Source organism: Crassostrea angulata, chromosome 8 (assembly GCF_025612915.1).
Source record: "Crassostrea angulata isolate pt1a10 chromosome 8, ASM2561291v2, whole genome shotgun sequence".
NCBI classification, from domain to species: Eukaryota; Metazoa; Mollusca; class Bivalvia; order Ostreida; family Ostreidae; genus Magallana; species Magallana angulata.
This window is the reverse complement of record NC_069118.1, coordinates 6,441,599-6,468,874: the sequence shown is the minus strand read 5'-3', so window position 1 is coordinate 6,468,874 and position 27,276 is coordinate 6,441,599. Positions and strand designations below refer to the sequence as shown.

At 34.9% G+C, this 27,276-nt stretch overlaps 2 protein-coding genes and 1 long non-coding RNA gene across 4 annotated transcripts; 2 read left to right on the top strand and 1 right to left on the bottom strand.

Moving 5' to 3' along the window:
- Positions 1 to 3,809: 3,809 nt before the first annotated feature.
- On the bottom strand, positions 3,810 to 5,102 carry LOC128159097 (uncharacterized). Of its 2 annotated transcripts, none has more exons than XR_008240096.1 (2): positions 4,960 to 5,102; positions 3,810 to 4,837 (listed from the first exon to the last, which is right to left on the bottom strand). It is a non-coding gene; the product is annotated as an uncharacterized LOC128159097 (long non-coding RNA). The 2 variants fall into 2 exon arrangements; XR_008240095.1 differs by having other exon boundaries at positions 4,931 to 5,074.
- On the top strand, positions 4,833 to 12,609 carry LOC128159090 (uncharacterized). Its single transcript, XM_052822140.1, has 5 exons — positions 4,833 to 5,949; positions 6,256 to 6,844; positions 6,949 to 7,155; positions 7,560 to 7,697; positions 8,846 to 12,609. Exons 1-5 carry the CDS (start codon positions 5,098 to 5,100, stop codon positions 9,502 to 9,504), a joined length of 2,445 nt encoding a protein of 814 aa, XP_052678100.1. The 5' UTR covers positions 4,833 to 5,097; the 3' UTR covers positions 9,505 to 12,609.
- A 7,622-nt stretch (positions 12,610 to 20,231) lies between these two features.
- LOC128159092 (uncharacterized) lies at positions 20,232 to 26,914 on the top strand. The gene is made up of 8 exons (XM_052822144.1): positions 20,232 to 21,650; positions 21,921 to 22,116; positions 23,219 to 23,297; positions 23,616 to 23,769; positions 25,569 to 25,686; positions 26,138 to 26,206; positions 26,480 to 26,530; positions 26,737 to 26,914. Exons 1-8 carry the CDS (start codon positions 20,448 to 20,450, stop codon positions 26,907 to 26,909), a joined length of 2,043 nt encoding a protein of 680 aa, XP_052678104.1. The 5' UTR covers positions 20,232 to 20,447; the 3' UTR covers positions 26,910 to 26,914.
- The last annotated feature ends 362 nt before the right edge of the window (positions 26,915 to 27,276 follow it).

The following is a 27,276-nucleotide window of genomic DNA, read 5'->3' as shown; positions in this document are numbered from 1 at the left end:
AAAATAAAAATGAAAATTGTTGACGGACGATGGTTGACGCACGACGACGGACGAAGACCAATTGCAAAAGGTCAACAAAGTGGCTCAGGTGACTGCATAAAAGATCAGGGCGAAGTTAAAAAAAATCGGAAATGTTTGTGATAATAATTAGCAAAAGGGCAATGTCTCATGTCACAACCATATGTCAAGATCAAACATCGCTCTTTTAACAAGGCTAGGGGGTGGCTGCCATTTTAAAGCGTTTATCTCTATACAAAAAAAGATTTTCACTTTAATGTTCTATACATGTAACTCTTACATCGTACTGAAATTGTCTTTTGAAAGAAATGAATATGATGGTATTGAAGCATTATTTAAAGAGTCAATTGATGGTAAACCAAGGGTTACAAGATGCAAAAAAAATAGTTTGAGCTGTTTTTCTAACTTTTCAAAGGGAGGTACAATGTAACTTGTAAAACTCTAAATATTTTGTTCTTATATTTTCCTTTTATTATTATTTTTTAATTTCACCATCAATTTTTTTTTAAAATGCTCAATCTTCATTACACATGTATTGATTATTATTATGTTAAAATTTGGAAATAATCTTGTGGCTACTTTTTTTTTGTTTTATATATTTGCATTTGTTTGACATGAATATTTTTGTTAAAATTGTTATATTTTTTCTTTTTAACAAATAAAATTACGTTTTTCTTATTGTGTTAATTTTTTGTGATGTTATTGGTATGATTTTCGCCTTTATTTATATTTCAAAAATTTTTCATATTTTTTTTTTTTACATAACGTGCAATTTCTTCAGATGCAACAAATGATAAAATTAACGATGATTGTGATGTGCGTCTTCCATATTAAAATGTAAATGAAGATTAAATGAAACATTTCTGCAAATTTGGTGAATTTTGGAGAAATTATTTTTGGACCCCCCAACCTCCTTAAAATTACTTATAGAAATCTGTAGTCTCGATGGCAAGACACATTATAAAGGGTAAACTGGGGTAATTTCGACCACTTTTACTGATACGTCGAATTTAGTTTCAAAAATGATCTTTACGATATTTCCGTTCGAATGTCTGAAATCATTTAGGATAGTTTGAATTACTTTTCTGTCATGCATTTCTACTTTCGAGTAAAATTTGTCACTATAAAGGAATTTGAAGAAAAGTGAATAAACATGTCACGCGGGTTAATTTTGACCGGTCTCAATGTAATTTCGACCGCATGAAGGATCGAAATTCGACCATGGATGCACTTTTTTTTGGCATGTGTGCGGGAATGGTAATTCAGAAAAAGCAGCTTGCAATTTTTTAGCAGTTGTTTGAATTCATATAAACAGGATTGCAGCATAATAAAAAAAAATATAAGATATATTGTCAGGGTCTGCATTTTATGAGGATGGTTGCGTATCGATATCGATGACAATCGATGAGAACTCTTTTGCAATTGACCATTATTTTTATACATTTGACAACATAATATGTTGATAATTATATGGTTATCAAATGCTAAATATATATCGTCAAAATTATCCCTTTTGGGACTCCTCGACTCAAAACATATACGATTTACAGATTTTAAGTAATCGAGTGATAGCTATACAAGTTTTATCATACCCAGACCACTGCATGACATAAGCATTTTTTTTCCCTTTTATATGAGTTAATACTAGTACATTATTAAACAAAGAAAACACCGCTGTGTGACCACCTGCCTATAGAAATTAGGAAGCTAGTAAGCTCATAGTTAGACTTGAATTTTCTAACACGTGTCCACCACTCAAAGTGGTCTCCACTTTTTAAAATTCTCATTTCACAACGTTCTCAGTCAAACTTTTTTTTTCTCTTCGAACACTTTAGGGCGAAGATGCAAAGGCGAGGGAGCGATATTACTATCGCTCGTTCGCCATCGCAACTTCGCACTTTCGCTTTTGCATTTTGTTATATTGCATAATCAGCAAGTCTCGGTCGATTACATGGAATTTATCAATTGATTATGGTGTTCCGATGGGCCGCTTTCACCTTCACATTTTCCTTGGACGAAGATGCGAAGTCGCGATGAAGGCCGTTGAAAGTGCGAATGGGCGAAGGCGAAGAGGCGAAAGTGAGAAGTTGCGACGGCGAAGCGCCAAGGTGGCAGGGGATAGTTTCGAACGAAAGACCCGGTCAAAATTTTGAAATAAAGGGAGAACCTGAGGTTTGGCTGGTTATTTGAGGGGGTATAAATTGCTAGAATATTTATTGCATTCATTTTGTGGATAGAGGAGCTCATGTCAATTTCATTAATATATGACACTTTAATGCTGGTAGCACTTTTCATCAGATATGGAATGAAAATGCGAAACTGTGGCCAAAATTTTCACTTTCGGTTTTGTGCTTGAAAAGTAGGGTGGGTTCAGAACACGAAATGTCACTCGAAAAGAAGGTGATTGACCCCCCATCAATTGGTGATTATTTACATGGGTATACATTAAGCTACCACTCCTATGGTAGTTTATGGCAGTTGCTCGGGACTGCAGCGTGGTTCGGGACCCGTGAAATTGTGAAAAATGGGCAATTTTTCAGAAAATTTTGAGACCGTCCCTGGCTATTCTCTATAGTGCTATAGTTTGCTACCACAAACATAAAAATGCGAAGGCAAAGGTGCAAAGTTGCGAGGGCGAAGGAGCGATGTAATTATAGTAGTATCGCTTCTTCGCCGCCTCCACACACTTGCACTTTCGCCTTCGCATTTTTGCGCTTCGCCGTCGCATCTTCGCACTTTCACTCCTTCGCCTTCGCACCTTCGCATCTTCTCCCTAAAAGCGAAAGTGCGAAGGTTGAAGTGGCTCTATCGGATCACCAGATATAGGGGAGAAGCAATTGTAGCGCACACACTGGCGCCTGGCGTCATAATGCAACAATAGAGAGGTTAAGCATTTGAACGTGTACGTCTACGGGTACGTGTGGAGCTACAAGTATGTTTACACGTACATGTGCCAAACTTTAGGGTATGTTTAATAATCTGTACGTGTAAGCGAACGTGTAAAATCATTAGATTTGATAGTTTCAACATGTTCAGTTTATTCTAACTGTTTATTAAATAATTCTATGAATTTGATGAAACCAAAACCACAGTCGTCCTCAATTTATCGTCTGCTTTAATTAAAACAATGCTTGAAAAACACAAAGTCCATATTTTTATTTAAAAATGCTACAAGTTTTTACCTCCGTGTACTTTTGATTCTACACGTTTTGTACAACCTGTAGATTTACGCGGTATGCAGAAATTATGACGTAATACACATATAACTAGGGGATTCCCCTAATTACACGTACTCGTACACGTACACGTTCAAATGCTTAACCTCTCTAATATTTACATTTTTACGTGTCTTTGCCTGTGATAACACTACGAATCGATTTTGTACCATAAAGTCCAATAACACTACGAATCGATTTTGTACTATACAGTCCAATAAATTCAAATGATGTATTGTTGGAGCTCAAGCGGGGTTTTGCATGCTTGATATTCTAATTTTAATCGTGCTACTGCTGAAATTTATATAAATATAAGTAATAAGGAATCATTCTTTGGATATTATGAGGTAATAATTTCGGTCGGAGCGTGATCAAATCTAATATTATAAATCCCTTCGGTCTTTTTTGGATTTGATCACACCCCGACCAAAATTATCACCTCATAATACCCAAAGAATGATTCTTTATTCCTTAATTAAATTCGTTCAAATTGTACTCGTCTATTGAAAGAATTTATGGTTAGCGTGATTGAATTCACGTTTGTAACGGAGAAAAAAGTAAAAATATACACGAATAATAATTATAAGAAAGTATTGCAACATATACTAGTATATACGTCCCTGATAGAATTAAGCAAACCATAAAGAATAAAAAAGAACCAAAGTGAAATTGGATAAACATGAATATGAAAACAGTGGAGTAAAATACAAGTGTAATGTTATACTAAATTAAGAATAATTAAAGAAGTAAGCATAATAAGAATTAAAGCAAGATACATAGACTTTTGGCGGTAATTCCCTTCCATACTTTCACATGTAATTAAAATCACCCAAATGTTCAGCATAAATATTTTGGGACAGACTATAGAATACCGGAATATTTGTTTCTAATGGCCAGAGACATAAATAACAGAGATTGGCAACTCCGCCATTAGCCTGTTTTGTTGTTGAAAAATGGTACGGGACTAACCTTACTTTGAAAACTACATTTTAGTAAACTGAGATAATGATCTTAAACCAAAAGTATATTGTTTTAACGAAAAGTGTGCATAGGTTTTGGGCATTTTTGAAACAAAAAATTGAAAAATAAGATTAATATATAGAAAGTATATTGGCCAGCTATAATCCATCGGCGAAATCTCGGACGACGGGTAACCAACTGCCTCCTAAAACTCCTCTTTAAATATTTTTTATGTGACATAAACCGTCATGAAAATATAATATTATGAATGTTTTGGTAATAGGTTTTAGCTGTTTATATTTCGATATACCTGTTTATTAGAGACATATACTGATTTAAACTTGGAATACTTTACAAAAGGGACCGCGGGATTTCGCGAGATTTCGATCGGTTGCCAATCTCTGTTATTTATGTCTCTGTAATGGCGAAGCGTGCAAAAAAATGCTTAATACACATTTATAAATTCAATATCCATGTACATATTGTAATTTTAAAGCCTCTTTGGTCCGCTGAGTTAGGCCAAAAAGTTGGATATTTTGGAACTGGTGAACGATGTTGCCGATGGGCCTAGTGTCATGTGTAGCTTTCCCGTGCCGAGTTTACCTGACGCCAAGTTGACATGTGACCGCTTGCACGGAAGTAAACTGAAAATACAAACTTTCAAGTTGAGTTTGTAAACTATTTTTTCATACATGTATTTAACACCACATTCTACTTAAATCAAGGACATACATTACCTATGTGTATCATATGTAGAACTTTTTACCTCAGCCAAAAACAGTCCTCTCAGGGCACTTAACCAATTATTCACTCCCCTCAGCCACAGTCTCTATACTGTATATATTGTAATACAGTAGCTGTTTTGGTGTCGGAAGTGTATTTTCGTCAGTGTTCTTCCACTGCCATGTCCACAATGGGGGATACAGAATTTGATGCTACACCTGTATATAGTTGTTGTGTAGATGCCAGAACACCAGGACTTCATGGGTATATCAACAGAATAAGTAATCGAGAAATTTTCGAACGTCAACCCAGCTATCCCAGGACAGTGGACGAAGAACAAGTGGAGCCTGATGATCTGTTCCATATTGTTTTTGTTTATGCCAAGGTTGATTACGACACTTTCATGGATTTTTTAGGTTGGTTTAATGAAATTTTAAAAACTGTAGAAAATAGCCAATCTGTCAAGATAGCAACTCAGGATAGCGAGCATTTCCCATGTCCATATGATGACAATGTCCATGACATTTCTGAAAGAGCGATGTTTATCTTGCCATTTCTCACGAAATCCTTCTGTACTGATGAAGTGCTAAAATTCTTCACCAGTGAAGCAATTGGAAAGACAAGGTTAGATCAAACTTGTCCCAAAGGAGCGCTGGGAAAAAAAATAAAACAGCAGAAGAAGTACGCTGTGAGACCTATCCACACTGCAGACCCCCGTAGTGGTACATATCGTACCCCAACTGGCCTTACTATGATGAAAGGGGTGGAATATTACAGCAAAGATAAGCATGCCCGATATGTTAAAGACCAAGTAATTAGAGTAGTCAAAGAAGCCATCAAAAAGTATGAAGAGAGAAAAAGAGTGATGGTAAATGTACCCACAACCTCAGAAAATGAAATGGAAAATATGTTGTCAGCCATGAAAAATGTTGATCTAAACCCAGTAACCACTGAACATGATACATCACTGGAGGTTGATAGTGGACCCAGCAGGCAACACAACATCACAACCTGTGAAATGGCAATAGGCCAGGTAAATACCCATAAGCACAGTATTAGATTATAATAATTACATGACATTTCAATGCATCAGGGATAATCCCATGCTTCCAAACCTGATTTGTTTCATGTAAAAATCATATATAATTTTGCTTATCCCCAGATGTAGGTATTATTTTTTTTGCATCTGAAACGAGCAAAATCCACAAGATTTCAGAATTTTTAGGTGTCCATGTTTCAGTTTTAAGTCTTTGTTTATTCAATATTGTACATTAAATATGCATTCAGAATTTCTACTCATTAGTTTAGCACATACATTTAAGCCTCTTTTATTCTTCAGAAAGCAGGCAATCTTAATGATGAGTTGAAAAAGTTGGATGCATTACTGATGAAATCAAAATATATTGACCTCAGAGTGGAGGATGTACCTGGTGACGGAGACTGTCTATATCACTCTTTCATTCGGAACAATCATATCCATGGGCTTCCAGACGGTCCTAAAAAACTCAGAAGGCAGCTTGTAGAATATCTAGAATCCAATCCGAACACTCCAGATGGGGTGTCATACAAGGATTTTTTGTGCCTGCCACTTGATCAAGATCACGGTATCATTGAGCCAGAGGACATGGCCATTGAAAGGGTTGAAAATGTGGAAAATCGAAAGGAGCTTAGATGGCAGAGATTTCTGAAGAAGGTCCATGAGGGTGAGTGGGGAGGGAATTTGGAGATCCTGGGCCTCTCCCAGATGTATGATGTTCCTGTCACAGTGTTATCAGTAATGGGATCCCGACTCGATGAAGTCAAGTTCAATCACACTCACAAAACCACTAGGAATCCGGTCATTTATATTGGACACTTGAGGTTGAATGGAATAGGAGCACACTTTGTGGCATTAAGACCTTGTGAAGAGAAAGCAGTTCAGCAGCCAGGTATGGCAAATCTCATTAAATGTATACACAAGCAAACTTGTTTAGAAGAACCATAACCCAGTCATTTGCTTAATGATGAGCCTTTTATTTTATTTCTTTTAAAGCAAATTTTCAGCATGGTGAGCCACTTAGGAAAACTGACGGTAACAGCTTCCTGTACCTAGAAGGGCAGATAATATATAAAGGAGAACACTCGGAGCGGATTGGCTGTATCAAGGTAACCCTTCATGGCAAGGAGAGCCATGGTACGGGATTCCGAGTGGGCAGCAAGTACTTCATGACAGCCTTCCATGTAATGGAGGATGTTTTAAGTAAGTGAATGCATAATTATATTCATGTGCAGGCAAATTAATTCAAACTGTTTATACCATGATTCAGCTTTGTTATTAATACATGAGAAATTATTCAGTAGATGTTAATACATGTACATGTATTTTAATCAACATAATTACTTTATTAATTTTTTTTTTTTTGCAGATTATCATTTTATTTAAAAGATATTCAAATTGTCAAACCTAGCATATTAAACTTTGCCTTAAATTAATTTTTTTGGTTTAAATTTGTGTAAACAAAATTTATATAATGGTATTTGCTGATGCTGGTTATATGTATTTCTACAAGGCCCACTGCCTTTATGAACCACCAAAGAAGGCATTTTGTTGTTTAGATAACGACAATGATGAATAGTAATCTTTTGTATATAATTGCATTGTAGTTCTGTTTTGGGAAGAAGTATACAGGAGATTGACAGAGGAAGTACAAGGACAGATGGAATGGACAAAGGACAAAAAACCAGTTGATGGAGCATGGAAATTGTCCAAACTCTTGCCATTTGTGGACCCCATCAAAAGGAGTAAGCTAGTATATAATTGATAATAATGAAAACCAAACTTTCGTTTTCCTGCTAAATTTTTGAACTTCAGAACAAAAGCAGTTATGAATTTGGCTACTTTCTATAGGGAATATTTTGCCCCTGTTTACCGGTAATTTTGATCACATTTCCCCTCTTTGTCGATAGAGAGATGCTGCCATATTGGATTTTTCCAGAGCAGTCATATCAGTTTGAACTTTTGTTTGAAACTCAATGTCAAAAATTATTTTGCTATCCTCTCATTACATCTGTCATTAATAAAGGTATCCCTTTAATCTGCATCTACTTCTTCAGATAATGGACTAATATGAGGACAGAAGTTATTATGTAATAATTCTGATATTCCCGTCCAAATACTGTAGTACATGTACTGATATGCATAGTAAAAAGGTGTTGATTTTGATTATGACCATTTTGAATATGGGCAGTATTGTATACATTGTGTTATTGTTAGGTAGGGGGTTTATGTTTTTATTTAATATGAGAAAAATATATAATGTGAGGTGCCTGTTGGTTTAGTCACATGACAAAATATTGGGAAAATATTTTAAAATATTCTCAAGAACAACAAAGGTAATATTATAATATTATTCATATTATTTGTATGCCATTGGATGCATTCTCAGGTAGTGTATATTCGACTTTGGTCAAGTTCATTCACTTGCATGTATATACATAGTTTTAACAAATATGGATCCTACCAGCAGTTCAGATGAGCAATGTGGCCCCTGGGCATCTTGTTAATGTATGCAATGCTTAACTAAGGTATTTCTAATCATGAACCAAATTTGAAATTCAATAAATATAATGTTATGTTGTGAGCAAGACAAAGAGTTTACAATAATTGTTATTTCAACAAGGCATGATATTTGATATACTTTTTCACACTTCATATGTATGATGCAAAATGATGAAATGTTTTCTGACAAGACATTATGCTTGTGATTACTGCAAAAGAATTATCATAACCTTTTGCATGAGTGATGCTTTTTTATTGCCTCCAACTGTTTTTCTGCTGTGAAACAACAAAGAAAGCATTTGCATTTTATTGTTTAAATATTACAATAAATTATTGTCAACATGTACAACAATATACATATACATGTATAGCATTTCTAGTTTTTTTACAGATGAATTGATGGAGATAGGTAAACAAACCATCACAAACTTGGTTCAAATCAAATTTGGATTTGTGAGAGACAATGAGTACAGTTCTCTTGCTAAGTGTTCATATGAAGTAGCATTTGCCTCTCCATCTCACGATGTTGTCATTCTGGAGCTGATAGAAGATACAAACTTACCGAATCCATTTCACCTAAAAACCATTAACGCAGCAGCCACAAATCTTCATGTGATTGGTCATCCTGGTGGTAAAAAACTAGAGCATGACCCATCATGCAAAATCATTAAGGACCAGAAAGAGTTAGAAAATCTAGTGAAAGAGGGCATATCATTCTTTACCAGTCGAGGTTACAGAGAGGACCAAGTTAAGGAAGATTACAAGCCTTGTGTTCTGTCTCCAGACCGCCTCTTCTTCCATTGTTCCAAGAGCATAACTCATGGCGCCTCTGGTTCACCACTCATTGTCATCATCAATGAAAAAGAGGCTCAAGTGATTGGGATGTTGCTTAGGGGACACCCCAAATTCTACTACAACTATGACAAACGAAACGGCGATCGTCCCGATCTGCTTGTAGAGTCAGGAATCTCCATGGAAAAAGTTCGTTCCCTGCTTGTTCATCACTTTTTACTTGATTTAGCCGCAGATATATTCCCAGAGCAGTTCTAGATTCAACATCAACTGAGCTGCCTCATGCATAGCATTATAAGAGAACAAACTGATATGAATTTTAAAATACAGTTTTATATTATGCATGTTTTAATTACCAGAGTTTGTGTTTATGGAAGGAAGCATTGTCTTGTGCCACGGTCCAGTGTCTCCATAGCTCTCTCCTAGATGTGAGTGGTATTGGTGGTGGTTTGTGACCATGGGAAGGAAGGCAATACATGCACAATCAGTACACTACAATGTATTATACATGTGCAGTAAAACTTGTTTAGTACGAACATGGATATAGCGACATATCGGATATAGCGAAGTTTTTTTGAGTCCCTGGAAAAATTTTTAAATTATCTTTGCAAAATTTTAAGGTTTTAACGAATTTACGGATATAACGAACTGATTTTGAGTTCCATAAAGATGAATAATGATGAAATTTAACACTTTTATAGCAAATTTCTTTACAGTTAAAAAAGTTTTCACTACTATTTAACATGATAGTTTGGATGAATTTATTTTCACATAAATTTCCAATTTACGATCCGATCATTAAAGGTATAAAAAAAAATGTACTTTCATTCTAAGCCTCAATTAGCAAAAACTGTAGTATGGTGTAAGAAAACATGCATATAGTGAATTTGCTGTATAGTTATTATTAAGAGTTCATGATATGAATATAATTAATTATGGATATAATGAAGTAAATCCACTGGTCCCTAGGACTTTGCTATATACTAGTTTTACGGCATACATTTGTCAAACCTGTGTTAAGATTTTGATGATGACGTCCGTTATAAAATTTAATCAAATTTTGTTGAAAATACATGTGTACCTTTAACATTGACCTTTTCTATATTTGAGGCATTGTTGTTTAATGATATATAATATTTTTATTATCCATTTTATTTTACAATATCTATAAATAGAAGAGAATGAAAATAATTATTAAAAGTAACTTTTTAAGAATTGTTTATTTTTTGTATGTTTATTTTTTTGTGTTTATGGATTTTTATTTTTTCATGCTTATTTTATTTTTTTTGTTTGTTTATGTTTTACATTTAAAATGCCCTTTCAAAAAAAAAAAAAATTAGATCTGTATTAACAAACACAGTTTGTGTGATAGAGATATGCATTCCTGTTCCATACTTGCGAACTTCATCCTTCATAAATGTACACTGATATTTTTCTTGTGCCCCCTGTTAGTTCTGTTGTTTCAATTAATACTATTGAATGTAGAGTTTAAGATCAATTCTATGTAAGAATCAAAATTCGGTGGCCACGCATAGTCACGAATTTTCTCCATACTTGACAATTTGATAGACTTTGGTGAGAAAAAAAGCCTAACAACATTTGTTTGTTGTTATGTGGTCCCGTTGCCATGGTAACCAAGGGTAAAGTTGTAAAAATGACATTTTAATGCTTATTTGAGAACATATTGTGAGTAATGTGCAGAACTTGGAGTTTCCAGGGTAGATTATATTATTAAAAATAGTTGTCATTTTTCAAAAGAAAGAAAAAAATTCATGGAGAAACGCATATTTTTAGAGCGTTTCCATGGTTACTTAACAGAAATTTTAAAATCTGTTTTCTTCATCTAATTTGAATAAACAGTTGGATTTTTTGGGAAACACTATGATGATTGTGCAATTAAAAATTTAAATATGAAAATTGAGAACCGTTGCTATGGTAACAAGCTTAAAAATAAGGAAAATTATAATCATTTTAGGCATCTTTAAATGGATATTAGTCACTTATAATGAATAATTATATAAAATCAAATGATGAGAAAAAATACAGTATGTCCTCAACTTTAATGGCACTTGAAAAAAATCTTAAATTTTCTAAAAATAACTGCCGTTGCTATGGACTTTTCAAAAAGTAAGAATTTCTGTGTGATTTTTTACGCAACTTAATTTTCCTTAGCAACAACACCTCTCTGTTGCATAACAAAGCTTTTTGTGGTGTATAATGAAAATTTAGATATATTTTTACAAGTTCCAACTATAACAATTGCAAATACAATCTAAACTCAGGAATGAAAGCACAATAAAATCATCTTCAATTTCTCAGTTTTTCTTAATTTTTGGCCTTGTTGCCATAGCAACGGATGTCAATTTTCATGATAAAATATATATTGAATGGAAATTGATATGGATGTAAAAATTTAACAGTTTCCCTTTTCCGCTTATTAAAAAACGGCAGAAAACTGATTTCAAAAATTTGTAACGGTTTCCATGGTTACATTTTAAAAGTATTGGTTTCTCCATAAATTTTCTTATATAATTAAAGACTTGAAAATAGGACAAAGGTTGTTTTATGTGTTTGATAGTTTACATTAGTGGGCAAAACCTTCTAATATGGCTTCAAATTAAGTAAGTTTTGCTATTTTCCCATCTTTAGCCTCGATTACCATGGCAACGGTTACCCCCAGCAACCACTTTATAAAGATTTTTTACGTTTTACACCTAGGTGTGTACATGTATGAAATATAAGGAAAATTGGTGACTATGCGTGGCCAGACCCTTTAATAAATCATTGAATCTTACATAGAATTGATCTTAAATAACTTTGATTTGTTTTATATGTATAATTATTGCATTTTCTGAATGTTTATATACTTACTGTTTGTTTGATTTTCATTCATAACTTACATGTAACTTCATTTTATATTTTGGGACACACATTCTGTGGTAATATCAAGTGATATTAAGATTCACTGTTTCAGATTGTTTCAAAATAGGCAGCAACAGCTAAACTAATCTGTCTGTACAAACATATTTCAGTTCATTGGAATATGTGTTCATAACTCTATATATGCAATTGTTGCAATAAGTTAAAGCTTAGTAAAAAATTATGCATTTTAAACTAGGTACGTATACAAAGAAAATTTTTTGTGCATATTTTTATATTTTTCATAGTATGAGAGGAGATGTAGATAGATGGCTCAGTCTTCGAGATTTAATCTGGAAGTGGTGTTAAAAACCAATTCTATTTTTGTAAAAGGTGATATTTCATAACAAAATATTGCATTAAAATAAATGATATCTATATATGTAATAAAGAAATATTTATCCTAAAATTTCTTTTTGCATTTTTCTAAACAATATTTAATTAGAATCATATAAAAATAAAGAAATCATTTCAATGGTATTGGTCACATATTTAAAGAAAAATAAAACTTAAACATTTTACAGTTACTACCAAGAATACCGGAGAGTTTGTACCCAGCATATTTGATAGTTTCTATTTGGTACGTTGGATTTTTTCTATCCAGTACATTTGATAGTTTCTACCCAGTATCATCTTCGCTAGCAAAGTGTCCGATTCGTTAATTAGTTTCTACCCAGTACATTGGATAGTTTCTAACAAGTAAGTTGGGTAGGAACTATCTAATGTACTGTATATAAATTATCCAATGTACAGAGTAGAATATATCCATTATCCAATATACTGGGTAGAAACTATGCAATATTCTAAGTAGATACTATCAGATGTGCTGTATGGAACTTAGAAACTATCTTATGTACTAAGTAGAAACTATCCAATGTACAGAGTAGAAATTATCAAATGTACTGAGTAGAAACTATCCAATAATCTAGTTAGAAACTGTCAAATGTACTGGGTGGAACCTTTTCATTGTTCTGGGTAGAAACGATCCAATTACTTTTTATCCAGGACATTGGAGAGTGAGTTTCTAGGGTGCGTCGATTTACCCAAATTGAACATAAAATGACCCAAATGGAAAATGAATGGCATAATTGAAGATTTTATTTAAGAATTTCAATCATTATTTTAGATATAATGAGTTTTTTAAATTGAAAAATTTCAAAGAAAACATAAAACAACAATTTCTGACCAAACGGAAAGAGAATTTGATAATGTAGCCTTATCAATTAGTTTCATGATTTAAATATATGTACATGATTTATTTTTTTTCGAATCTATTTATGGGATTGTTAGCCGTTATAAGTAGTATAACGTTGCCCAGCTCTTGCCACGTGGATGCCATCCTAATAAGAGCCATAATTTTGAAATAAAAATATTTAAAGCCAAAAAGAACAAACTGAAATTTTCAAATAAAAATATTTAAAGCCAAAAGAACAAATTGAAAAATTAAACGTAAAAAATATAACTTCTGTGCAGAATACTTCAAAAGAAATTTTTTTTTGTTTAAAAATAAAATATGTATATTCAAATAATTAATGGTTACTTAGAATTTCATAAGACCTTAAAAAAAATTTCAGCCCAAAAATCGATTAAGAAATCAAAAAGTAATTCAAAAATTGATGCATGGAAAATGAACCACATACATGTATCAGCAAAAAAAACCAAAACCAAACAAACATCATATCAAAACATGCACTACAGGATTGGTTTGAGCTACTATTTGATTAAATGCACTATTGTAAGAAACAACCGAACAGCACTGTATTTACAGCACCTAAATTATTTAACATGCATAACAAGAATTTGCCATCTAACTAACTTATATACATCTATATTTAGAAGACAACTATTATTTATGCATATTTTCCTAAATAGAATAACATTTTTCTTATATACATCAAATATTTACAGCACTTGTAACCACTTAACTATTAATAAATCATATATTAACATTGTAAAGTTTCATCGTTGTACAAACAGAAATATCAGATTGTATTTAGAAACTGTTCCTATCGTGTTAAACACGACGCCCTACCAGGGCCCGGACTCAGTTACCTCACACAATCTTATTCTAGAACAATTTCATTAATAAGTTCTTTTATGAAAAAAAGTCATAAATTGGTGTTTTTATTATCATAATGATTTTTCACAAGTTACTATTCGGTTTGTCACATTTGATGTCACATTTTATGGTTGAATTATTTAGGAATTGTCACTATTCGGTTTGTCACATTTGGTGGTAAGTCCTTTCGCATTATGGTCACTTTACGGTTTGTCTCTTATCGGTGTCTGGTTCGCTCGGCCTTCGGTCTCCTACGTTGGCATGGTTTTTGGGCCACCTTGTTGTTGGAGGAATCTAGATAAAATATAAAATTATTATCATGTTAATATACTATTTGTATGATCGGTATTGTCGTTATGTCAATAATTAAAGTAAAGTAATTATCTGCAAATTGAACATAGTTACCTGGAAGCTGTTCGATGTAGACTTGATGTAACTATTTCGTCTTGTCCGGGGCTGGTGGTTTCTGTGTTACAAGTTTCTAGACTATTTTTTTTTTCTGAGACGCTAAACTTTATCCATGTATCTTGGGCATTTACCTTGTGTTGTTTCATAGATTCCTCCAGAACATAATTTCTATTGCCATGAAGGGCGCATCGCAGATCGTGAAACTGGATGGAGCTGATCTCGTAAATCTTTTTGATTAGTTCCAGTATTTTGTGTGGCTTCCAGTTTAAAGAATGTTTTAACCGATTGTTCATGAACTCGGCGTTGTTATTTGTCCATTGTTTTCTTATGATGCCAGTTTGTAGAGGGTTGTAGACATGTTTTTGTAGGAGAGGTTTAAGACGATTTTCAAAGTGTTGGTTGAACTGTGGGAATTTGGATTGTAGCTGACTGGTTAAATGATTAATCTTCCACTTTTGAATCGAACGAAAAGGAATCGTCTGCGTTGATTATCCCTTCGTGGCCAAATATGGAGGAGGCTATGTTTTCCCGTTCCTTGGTGCCGCAACCTTCTTTGTTTTTGAGATATCGGCGAACGTTGTCATTGAGGTGTTTTGTGCAAAGAAGCTGTACCGGATCCCGAAAGGCATGGCGAACTGCTTTCAAAACGGCTTTTTCTTCGTCGCTGCCGACGTTTAGACCCGATAGGAAACCAAGTTTGTTGTTTAGGTGGCAGTACATGTGTGGTATGATTCGGTCTCCCCATCCCAATGCAGCAATGTTGGTCCTAGGAAAATAGGATTTTGGAGTGTTTCACGTTTGACAACTTTCCGGTTTTTATATGTTGTTGTCGTGACGAAACAGGGACCTAGGTTGAAAGTACGGTCGATACCTAGAACGCTGCCATTGGAGCTTGTACAGTTAGACTTTAGGTCTTCTAGTTGTTCGTCTGAGTAGATGATGATACTTTGAGGTTTTTGGTGTTACAAACAATTCCCGAATGTTGCTATCGCCGTTCTGACACATTGAAATTGCTGCTAAAACCTCATCGGCAACGTTGTGAATGTCTTCTTTCTTAGAATCCTTTATCGCGGATTTGTTTTGCGTTAGGGGCAGCCATGGAGTCGTTAGGCCTCATCTGGTGGGAAATTTTGATTGGCATTTGATGAGTGTCTTTGGTGATCATGGCAGCATCACGTAGAATACTAGGGTCCGTTCTTATGTATGACTCCTCTGTCGATTTGTTGTTACCATGCTGCATCCTTTCGCTATTACGTTCGCCCTGATACTCTACCAACGCAATTTTCTGTTTGTCTTCGTGCTCCAGGGAAAGCTTTGTGAATATGGTCACCCTTTTTCTGTAGTTGTCGTTGGCCTTCAATTTAGCATAGTAGCGATGACATCGTAATATGGCTGCTTCCGTGGGTTGTGGCTCTATTGGAGGATAATGGTGTTGACCCTTGACCATCTTCTCTGTGCAATAGATGTTATTCTTGAGAAATCCATTTCCCACCATGGTTTATGAATGTGGAGTTGACAGTTGTACCCGCGCGACCCCATGCTCCACAATCGTCTGGGAACTCATGAATGGTTTCGGATGTTTTCTTTAGAAGCAGGTAAACGTTGTCCTTTGGTCCCCAAGGAATACTAGTAGTTGTTGACATTGATTCTATTGGTGTAGATATGATAGTTTGGAATGCTTCGTCAACTGACATAAACTTGTTGCCTTGAAGGGTTTGAAATTTATGAGTATCTGGAAGCATGTCATATCTATCATCATCTGAAGCTGCAAAACTGTTGTCTGGAGATGACGCTGAAGACGCGAACGACGAGCCTAATAGAGAAGACATCGGGGATATGTCGATACGACGTGGTGCTATGTTTGGTTTTGATTTCTTGTTGTTGGTCGGTGTCAGGTTGTCGGTTGTTCTTGGTCGTTTTTTTTTTTAGGCAACAGGCGACATCAACTCCGGAGATGATGGTGGTTTAACACTTGGAGATGATAGAGAAGGTGAGGAGGATGTCGACACAGGTGAAGCAGCCGAAGATATTGGTTTTGGTATTGGATGCTTAGGAGTCTTAGTTTTTGGAAGTTGTAGTTTCTTGGTAGTTGGTTTAGTTGTCGATTTGTCCCTCAGGTCGAAGCTGGATTGAATGTCCTTGGTAATTTTTAAAATGGACTTCTTTTCTTTCCCCTCGACTCGTTTTGGTGTAAAACTTTTTCATAGGACCATTTTCACATAACTAATATTCATCTTTTATTATGGGGCGATTGGTCGTTTTCCTTGATATTAACAAGCAATTATTTCTCATTAGTTCAATTGTATATCAACGAAACTGGTAGATTTGTTTAGTATAGTCTATGTGCATGTTTCTTATTCTCGTATATAGCACTTATTTTCATTGATCGTAATAAGAATTCTATCATGTAATAAGAATTTTGTATAATTTTCTATTTAATGGTAAGGACCTTAAATAAGGTATGTACCTCTGACTTTTGAACTGTATATAATGATTGACCTCATGTACCATTTCATAGTTTGTGCGATTAAACTAAATTTAATTGAAAAAATTGAAAATTAAAAAACTTGTTTGCTATTTCAAAGGGATTAACAAACTTACCTCGTAAAGATTATGTATGGTCCTTCTTGTAGAAACAGTCAGGATCAATTAAGTCCGGGGCAATTTGGGAGGCATTTAAAGACACGCATCACATATAATTATGTTCTAAAAAAAATTATGAATTTTCATTGAATACTGAAATATCCTCATAATTATGTTACTCATCTCATTTTCGTGTGATGTTTCTATATGGTATTGAACTTTCAAATTTTACTGGTCATATTGACCAATGAGCAACATAATTAAGAGTAAGTTGCATTGATGCAACTTACTCTTAATTATGTTGCTCATCCTTTCTTTTTCTTTTTTTGATTTATTTATCCAATATCGAAAATAAATATTTGAATTATATTGTTATAATTAAAAGGGTATCTCGAAATGAGTATACATCAACAGTTATATTAATAGTTATATGAGCCAGTGTATGAGAAAAGGGGTCTTATGACAAAAAAATCACAAAATTATATTTTGATTGCTTATAATGTAAGAAAACATGGGAAAACAGAATATGTTAAAATTATATTTTTATCTTGAAAATTAAAACTTCAAATTTAGGTTGAATGATGGCCTTTTATTTCATCATGACGTCGACATTGCGTACTGTTTATTTTGACGTCAAAATTGTTAAAATTGTTGAGATAATCGGCATTGCTAAATAAAATACGTGTTTGACTTTTGCTAATCACATCGTACAAATGAACATATTATAAAAGTGATTCATAAATTACTTATAAAAGCCATACACTTTTAAAATATTCGATAAGATACATGTCACAGTATTAGTTATTTTAGTTAATAAGTAATCATATTTGCGTTCATATTATTTTCATTTCCCATTGTTCGTTTGTTTACATTCATTCATTAAATTTATCTTTAGTTAAATAATATTTAAATTACTTTATATTTGATTAAAATGACTCACCAAGTATAACAGGAAAATGAACTTATATATAGTCGGGTTGAAAAACTATGAAGTTTAATAATTCAGCCGTCTGTCTTGGGTGGTGTCGTGATTCTGAATTAAAGTTCGTGCTCAAAGTTAGATTAAGCAAACGTACATGCGCACTCACTCACTCAAACCCGAAAAACCAGTCTAACACACCCATTCATTCACTGATCCACCCGTCAAACGTAACCACGTGACCTCTCGTACTACTGTCATACTATGAATGAATGAAGCGGTGTGAATGTAAACAAACGAACAATGGGAAATGAAAACAATATGAACGCAAATATGATTACTTATTAACTAAAATAATTAATCCTGTGACATACATAAACATAGATAAAACGTAATTATTCAATTGATTATTGATGGAGTTTAATAGTTGTTAAAAGATGACAGGGCAATTTATTCCTCATTGGGACATTGATTAGATAGTTCCTACCCAGTACACTGGATAGTTCCTACCCAGTACATTGGATAGTTCCTACCCAGTACATTAGATGGTTCCTACCCAGTACATTAGATAGTTCCTACCCAGTACATTGGATAGTTCCTACCCAGTACATTGGATAGTTCCTACCCAGTACATTGGATAGTTCCTACCCAGTACATTAGATAGTTCCTACCCAGTACATTAGATAGTTCCTACCCAGTACATTGGGTAGTTCCTACCCAGTACATTGGATAGTTCCTACCCAGTACATTGGATAGTTCCTACCCAGTACATTAGAAAGTTCCAACCCAGTACATTAGATAGTTCCTACCCAGTACATTGGATAGTTCCTACCCAGTACATTAGATAGTTCCTACCCAGTACATTGGATAGTTCCTACCCAGTACATTAGATAGCTCCTACCCAGTACATTAGATAGTTCCTACCCAGTACATTAGAAAGTTCCAACCCAGTACATTGGATAGTTCCTACCCAGTACATTGGATAGTTCCTACCCAGTACATTGGATAGTTCCTACCCAGTAAATTGGGTAGTTCCTACTCAGTACATTAGATAGTTCCTACCCAGTACACTGGATAGTTCCTACCCAGTACACTGGATAGTTTCTACCCAGTACATTAGATAGTTCCTACCCAGTACATTGGATAGTTCCTACCCAGTACATTAGATAGTTCCTACCCAGTACATTAGATAGTTCCTACCCAGTACATTGGATAGTTCCTACCCAGTACACTGGATAGTTTCTACCCAGTACATTAGATAGTTCCTACCCAGTACATTGGATAGTTCCTACCCAGTACATTAGATAGTTCCTACCCAGTACATTGGATAGTTCCTACCCAGTACATTAGATAGTTCCTACCCAGTACATTAGATAGTTCCTACCCAGTACATTGGATAGTTCCAACCCAGTACATTGGATAGTTCCTACCCAGTACATTGGATAGTTCCTACCCAGTACATTAGATAGTTCCTATCTAGTACATTAGATAGTTCCTACCCAGTACATTGGATAGTTCCTATCTAGTACATTAGATAGTTCCTACCCAGTACATTGGATGGGTTTTACCATATTCTCTTTTGAGAAGTGGACAGGCATAGCCTATTTCCATGGATGTAGGCTTTGCCTAAGTGTCCACTTCTCAAAAGAGAATAGCCTAGGTTCTACAAGAATATTGGATATTGTACATTTGATTATTTCTACATAGTACATTGATTGCCTCCGAAGTCAACAATTTCTCTAACTACGTAATTTTAAACCTTAGACATAGCATCGAAAATCGCCGATACTAAATGAAAGAGAAGTCGTCATCGTATTTATGCAATTTCGGTCCTTTAAACTTTAAAATACTGTACAGTATTTTACAAATGGAAATGTCCGAGCGTCTTATGTTTTACGACACATGTAGTATGATTCATAAACAAATTTCAAAAAACTTTACACAGTCGCGCGCTGAAAATCGACTATAACGAAAAATTCTCTTCTGAGCAATGTGGCCCATGGGCCCCGTATTCATACGTCGGATTCCCGTGCCTAGCATACATGAAGCCAAGTTGACATGTGACCGTATGCGCGGAGGTAGACTAAAAATACACACAAGGATTTCCAAAATATTTTGTAGTCTATTTTCATACATGTTCCTTACTATAGCTGGTGATTGATGATATCAAAATTGAATACCACAATATGCTTACTGGCTGTTCTTAAATCAAGTAAATACAGTATATATGTGTATGTACAACTTTTTACGACAGCCACAGGATAGAGATATTTACGGTAACGTGTAGTTTCGGTTTCGAAACAAACCACCACCATGACCACTAAGGAGGACACAGAATTGGATGCTGCACCTGTAGACAGTAGGTGTACAGACGCCAGATCACAGGGATATCTAGGGTTTATCAACAGAATAAGTAATCGAGAACTCTACGAACGCCACCCCAGCTATCCCAGGACAGTTGATGAATACCCAGTGGAGCCCGAGGATCTGATCCATATTGTTTTTGTTCGTGCCAAAGAAGATTATGACACATTTGATGGTTTTTTAAAGTGGTTTACGGAAATTTTATCAACGGTAGAAAATGGCGAAACTGTGACATATGAAACACACGATAGTGAGCTGTTCCCAGGCACACACGATGACAATATCCATGACATATGTGAAAGAGCAATGTTTATTGTGCCATTTCTCTCCAAGTTTTTCTGTACTGATAAAGCATTACGATTCTTCACCAGTGAAGCGATTGGAAAGACAAGATTAAATCAAACTTGCACCAAAGGACAGCTGGAAAAAACCTTAAAAAGGCAGAAAAAGTATGCTGTGAGACCAATTCATACTGCTGACCCCCGTAGTGGTACATATCGTATTCCAACTGGCCTTACTATGATGAAAGGAATTGAATTTTACAGCAAAGATAAACATGTTGGATATGTGAAAAACCAAGTAACAGGAATGATCAAAGAAGCTATCAGAAAGTTTGATGAGAGAAATGCGGCCATGATCAGTGCACTTACTGGAAGGGACCAACTCCTGGAAGAATTTGATGAAAGTTTTGAGAAAAAATTTGGTCCCCCTCCAGTGGAACCCAGCATTGAAAGCATTATGCATGGAAACCCAAATGGTCTGGCTCTCGTAGGAAATGGACATGGTGTCCAAGAACAACAGGTTGGAAATATGGGAATGGGAGAGTATTTAACTCTGACCACTGATTCTCTGGCTGCTGAAACTGACGGAAACACTTCCTTGACTAACAGTGCTTCATCAGATACTCAAGGAAACAAGCAACTGAATGATACAGCAGTTTTCACAAACGGAGAGACAACATTGCCCCAAACAAGCACAACTTCTGAAGGTGAAAGGGTAAATTTGTTGGCAGAGGGGAAAAATGTCTGCATAAATGACAGTAATGGTTTTAGGCCAGCTGCGTCTCAAAATGATATATCACTTGAGATTGATAATGGATCCCTTTACAAAAATACAGTACAAAATGCAACTCAGAAAGCGGCAAAAAGCCAGGTACTTTAATAATCATTCATCAGCATTTCATTACAACATTAATTGAGGTATAATTTCAAGTTGGTCCTCAACTTTAAGAGGAATAAAAGGTCAAATTAAAGTTAATCAAGTAGATTAGGGTATATTATCAGATCATGATTTCGATTTGCTTTAACAACATTGACTTTTTATGTTTAGATTAAAGAAGCAGTCAGTTGCTTGAGGTTTTTTAAACCATTGAGTTGATTATATAAATTGTCTTGTCTAATACCACTTTTTATTGGTTTTCAGGACCAGAATTCCCCAGACAGAGCCCTCAATTTCAGTCCTGGTGTCAGGGTGAGGAAGGACTCTGGGGAGACAGTGAGGACCAATTATATATCTTACACAGGACCCGCTGTTCCAAATATTGCAAAGGCTGCGGCGAGCAACACTACCCAGGAAGAACTAAAGGGCAAACAACCTATGAAAAATCAAAGGAAAAAAGGTAAGTCAGAAAAAATTTAAAAGATCAGATTAGTAAAAAAATGATGAAAAAACATTAAAATATATCTCGGGATGAATTATGATTATAACGCGGGGGGTGTTAAGGAAGCATATGGACAATTGAGCGTCTTATTTTGACTGTTATAAATCGTGAAAAAAAACCTATTTTGAATAAGATGAAAAACTTAGTATAAGTATTATCCTTTAATCCTTTAAAATAGATGTCAGTGAAATAAAATCAGTTAGTACATTACTGCCACATTGGTGCATTATAACGTGACAACTATAAATAGCTTACGTATATTCCTTAACATAAAATGAAGATACAAAGAACAACACTACCCCACGGTTTTCAAAATAAAGTAAACATACCAAGTGAAGGCAAAACATCTCAGTTTACTCAAAACTGCTCCTAGAACTCTATGTTCTTCTTGATTAAATAGTTATTCATTCGGCTCTCGTAAACCTTCCCAACTTTTATAAAGTTTGCACGGAAAACGGTATGTTGCATCAAAACAACACACAATTGCAACATGCGATTCTAGCAACGATTTTAAATTGAAGAATTGATCAAACTAATGATATGTATAAAATTTCAAGTTCAATATATACGAGGTAGTGTTGTTCTAGCCAGAGGAAAGCCTGGCCAAGAAATAAAAGCAAATTTACATACCTTTTAGAGAATCATTCATAAAACTAACATCTCTCCCAGTATTCTTATGTTCAATTCTCAATAAATCACACCACAGTACTTTATTAGAGTTCTTAATAGATTAGTTATATTTTGAATATGTTTACGATGCTTTCCGATCAAATTCACACGGCATTCAACTTTTGGTCATGACATCATCAATATATAAATTTACGTAATACAAACTAATTTCTGAAAATAATTGTCTTCAGTATTAATTTCTTAACTTAGATTCCATGTGCTTCCTTAACACCCCCGCGTAAACTATTATTGACTTACAACTTACATTGTACATATCATTTTTATCAATTTTACCTTTCCTCATCTATCCTTTTTGTGTCATCTGGCACATAAGGCCATATTTTTATCATGAGAAATCTTTGAAACAAGATTTCACTTGTAATTATTTCAGGGGAAAATATCATTGTCATTCAAAACTGTAGAGTGGTACAAATTGGTGATGGATCTGCCATTCATACCAGAGAAAAGAGGTACATACACTAGTCCCATCAACAATTCACTTTTTTGCCTTCCGTTCCCCTCCCCTTCGACCAATTTTTCATTCCGTTCTTTGCATAAAATTCTTTTATTATACAGGTATGATCACTGATTATTTTCTAACATTGTAATTTAATAACAGGGAATGAAATGTTGGCAAATTACACTGAATTATTATTGGTGTAAGATTATATAATTTTGAGCATAACATGTACATTCGGATATATACTATTTGTTATGACTGTATGCATTTAAACATAAGTATCAATCATGTAGCAAATTAATGCTTAAATTTAATTGTGATTTGATAGGAAGTCTGCTCAGAAGAATACCGCAAAAATTGAAACAAGTTGGTATGATACCAGCCCAACCACACAAATCTCTGAGAGTGAGACTAGTTGGAATGATTTGAGTTCCACTGATGAGTCCTACATTGAGACTAGAACTAAAGTGATGACAAACGAGGTAAAACTGGATATCATTGCATTGATTGGGCTTATTTTCAGTCTGACAGAGACTATACATACATTGCCTCTCAACACTTATTTTTTTATCTTGACTCTGCATGTTTTATATTTCTATATATAAATGTATTGCCTCTCTACACTACACATATTGTCTCTTTACACTACATGTATTGCCTCTGTACAGTACACGTATTGCCTCTCTACACTACATGTATTGCCTCTCTACACTACATGTATTGCCTCTCTACACTACACGTATTGTCTCTTTACACTACATGTATTGCCTCTCTACACTACAAGCATTGCCCCTCTACACCACATGTATTGCCTCTCTACACCACATGTATTGTGTATTGCCTCTCAATATTACATGTTTTGCCTCTCTACACTACACGTATTGCCTCTCTGCACTACATGTACAGGTATTGCCTCTCTACACTACACGTATTGTCTCTCTACACTTCATGTATTGCCTCTCAATATTACATGTATTGCCTCTCTACACCACACGTATTGTCTCTTTACACTACATGTATTGCCTCTCAATATTACATGTATTGCCTCTCTACACTACACGTATTGCCTCTCTACACCACACGTATTGTCTCTCTACACTACATGTATTGCCTCTCAATATTACATGTATTGCCTCTCTTCACTACATGTATTGCCTCTCTACACTACATGTATTGCCTCTCTACACCACACGTATTGTCTCTTTACACTACATGCATTGCCTCTACACACTACAAGCATTGCACCTCTACAACCACATGTATTGCCTCTCTACACCACATGTATTGCCTCTCAATATTACATGTATTGCCTCTCTACACTACACGTATTGCCTCTCTGCACTACATGTACAGGTATTGCCTCTCTACACTACACGTATTGCCTCTCTACACTACATGTATTGCCTCTCAATATTACATGTATTGCCTCTCTACAATACATGTATTGTCTCTCTACACTACATGTATTGCCTCTCTACACTTCACGTATTGCCTCTCTACACTACATGTATTGCCTCTCTACACCACACGTATTGTCTCTTTACACTACATGTATTGCCTCTCTACACTACAAGCATTGCACCTCTACACCACATGTATTGCCTCTCTACACCACATGTATTGCCTCTCAATATTACATGTATTGCCTCTCTACACTACACGTATTGCCTCTCTGCACTACATGTACAGGTATTGCCTCTCTACACTACACGTATTGCCTATCTACACTACATGTATTGCCTCTCAATATTACATGTATTGCCTCTCTACACTACATGTATTGCCTCTCTACAATACATGTATTGCCTCTCTACACTAAACGTATTACCTCTCTACACTACATGTATTGTCTCTTTACACTACATGTATTGCCTCTCTACACTACAAGCATTGCCTCTCTACACCACATGTATTGCCTCTAAATATTACATGTATTGCCTCTCTACACTACACGTATTGCCTCTCTGCACTACATGTACCGGTATTGCCTCACTACACTACACGTATTGCCTCTCTACACTACATGTATTGCCTCTCAATATTACATGTTTTGCCTCTCTACACTACACGTATTGCCTCTCTACACTACATGTATTGCCTGTTTACACTGAATATAACAGGAACAAATGTTTTTAAGTCAAGGTAAAGCACTGATTCATGGGATCAGAATCAAGGTCATTAATTTATAAAGGATGAAGAAAAGAAAACATCTCTAGCTATGTGATATATGATTACACTTGTAATATATGATTATGCTATGTATTTATGTTTTTTTCTACAGGACACTGTAAGCAAGGAGTTTAACACCTCAGACAGTGATAATGAGAATGCTCTTTTTGCTGACAACATTCCAAGTGACTTCAGTCGTGCATCAAGGAATTCTGCGAGGTCCTCTCAAGGTAGAAACCATTGTAATGTTCAACATAACAGAGCCACAAAATTTTCTGTTAGAAGGATAGGAGATTTGAGGAATTGCTTGCTTTGTTCAACACACATCTTGTGTTTGGCGTTTGGTGTTGGAGTCAATAGAGTATACACATGTTTACTTGTTTAAAGAGTGTATTAGTAGTCTTTGGATACTTTAAATCAGAAATCCATTCTTTAGAAAAAAGGATAGACCTGTGGTTATATTGCAATTGAAAAGATGGAGGGTAGAAGAGTAGATGGGGGGGGGTGTAGCAATGAAGGATGGAAGGTAGATGCATTGATAAAGAAGAGGATAGAACAATTGGATGTAAAGGAGAAATTACGCATAATTAACCCAAATTTGAAAAGATTAATTAAAATTCATTTACATTTAGAGGCACATGAGTTTGCAAACATTTCTTTTTCTCTTTTTTTTTGTTAAAGGTTTGCAAATGGCTGAGGAACATGGTGAAGAGTTAGAGGAGCCTGGGTCAGACATGGATTCTTTCCTTGGTAGGTGACCAGTGCTTTAAGAAAAAAATTGTACAGAAGGTACTTTTATAAATAATAGAAATATAAGGTATCCTTAATCAGTAGATGTCAGGGGAGTGAGACTCCTAGCAAGGTTCAGGACATAGAAAAATTGATAATGGGACCTAACAATGCTTAGTACCTCTTTCATTTGATCATTTCTGTAAGGATCATGGTGATTTTCACTATTAGTGGTGAAACTGCATAATGTGTGTAGATCACAATTAGAATTTATGATGTTGTTATTATTTGCAGATGAACAATTGAATGATCCTTCATTAGAATCTCTGAAACCTTTTGAAGAGGGTATGTGAAACAAATGAAATTACATTAATAAACCATAAACTGATAACATCTATGCATAAATATTTACATTTCTTTGTTTCTTGGAATATCAAACTGTTTACTTAATCAATTCAAATTGATTATAATGCCTCATTTAATACCAGGTATATACTCCATATCTTTACAATGTGTTTTCCTGCTGACTGTCTCATGGTTCTCCGTTTCAGACCCCCTGGAGTGTACCGGTGTCTGCCACGAGCCCATAGTCCGACTCTGTAAAAACACAATGAAGAGATATGGTTCCATTGACAATGGGTACCACAGCCATTTCAGTCACATCTACCAGACAAGTCTGACTCCCCGCCCAGGGACTGAACAAGATGAAGACGAAGTGGATTGATTACTGTGTTTGCTCAATCAGCTTTAATGATTACTGTTTATGATTAAGATTCTAAACCTGTAGCAAATGTTTTAGAATGCATTGGACTTAGCAAGGCTAGAGGGTGCAAAAGGTTGTGTATTTGAAGAGACTTTAAGAAAAGTTTAATATAACAATAGAGTCAGAAGATTTATTGAGAGAGAAAAAGGCAAAGAGAGAAATGTTTTCTTTCTATGTATGCTTTTTAAAATATATTTGATGGTGTAATCAGAACATGTATTTATGTGGATGAAAGATAGAGGTACTTTTTCAGTGACCCTCGTAAGTTCAAGAACGTCGAAGTTATGTTGAAACAAAAGTTATATTTTGTAAAGGTGAATATCTTTTA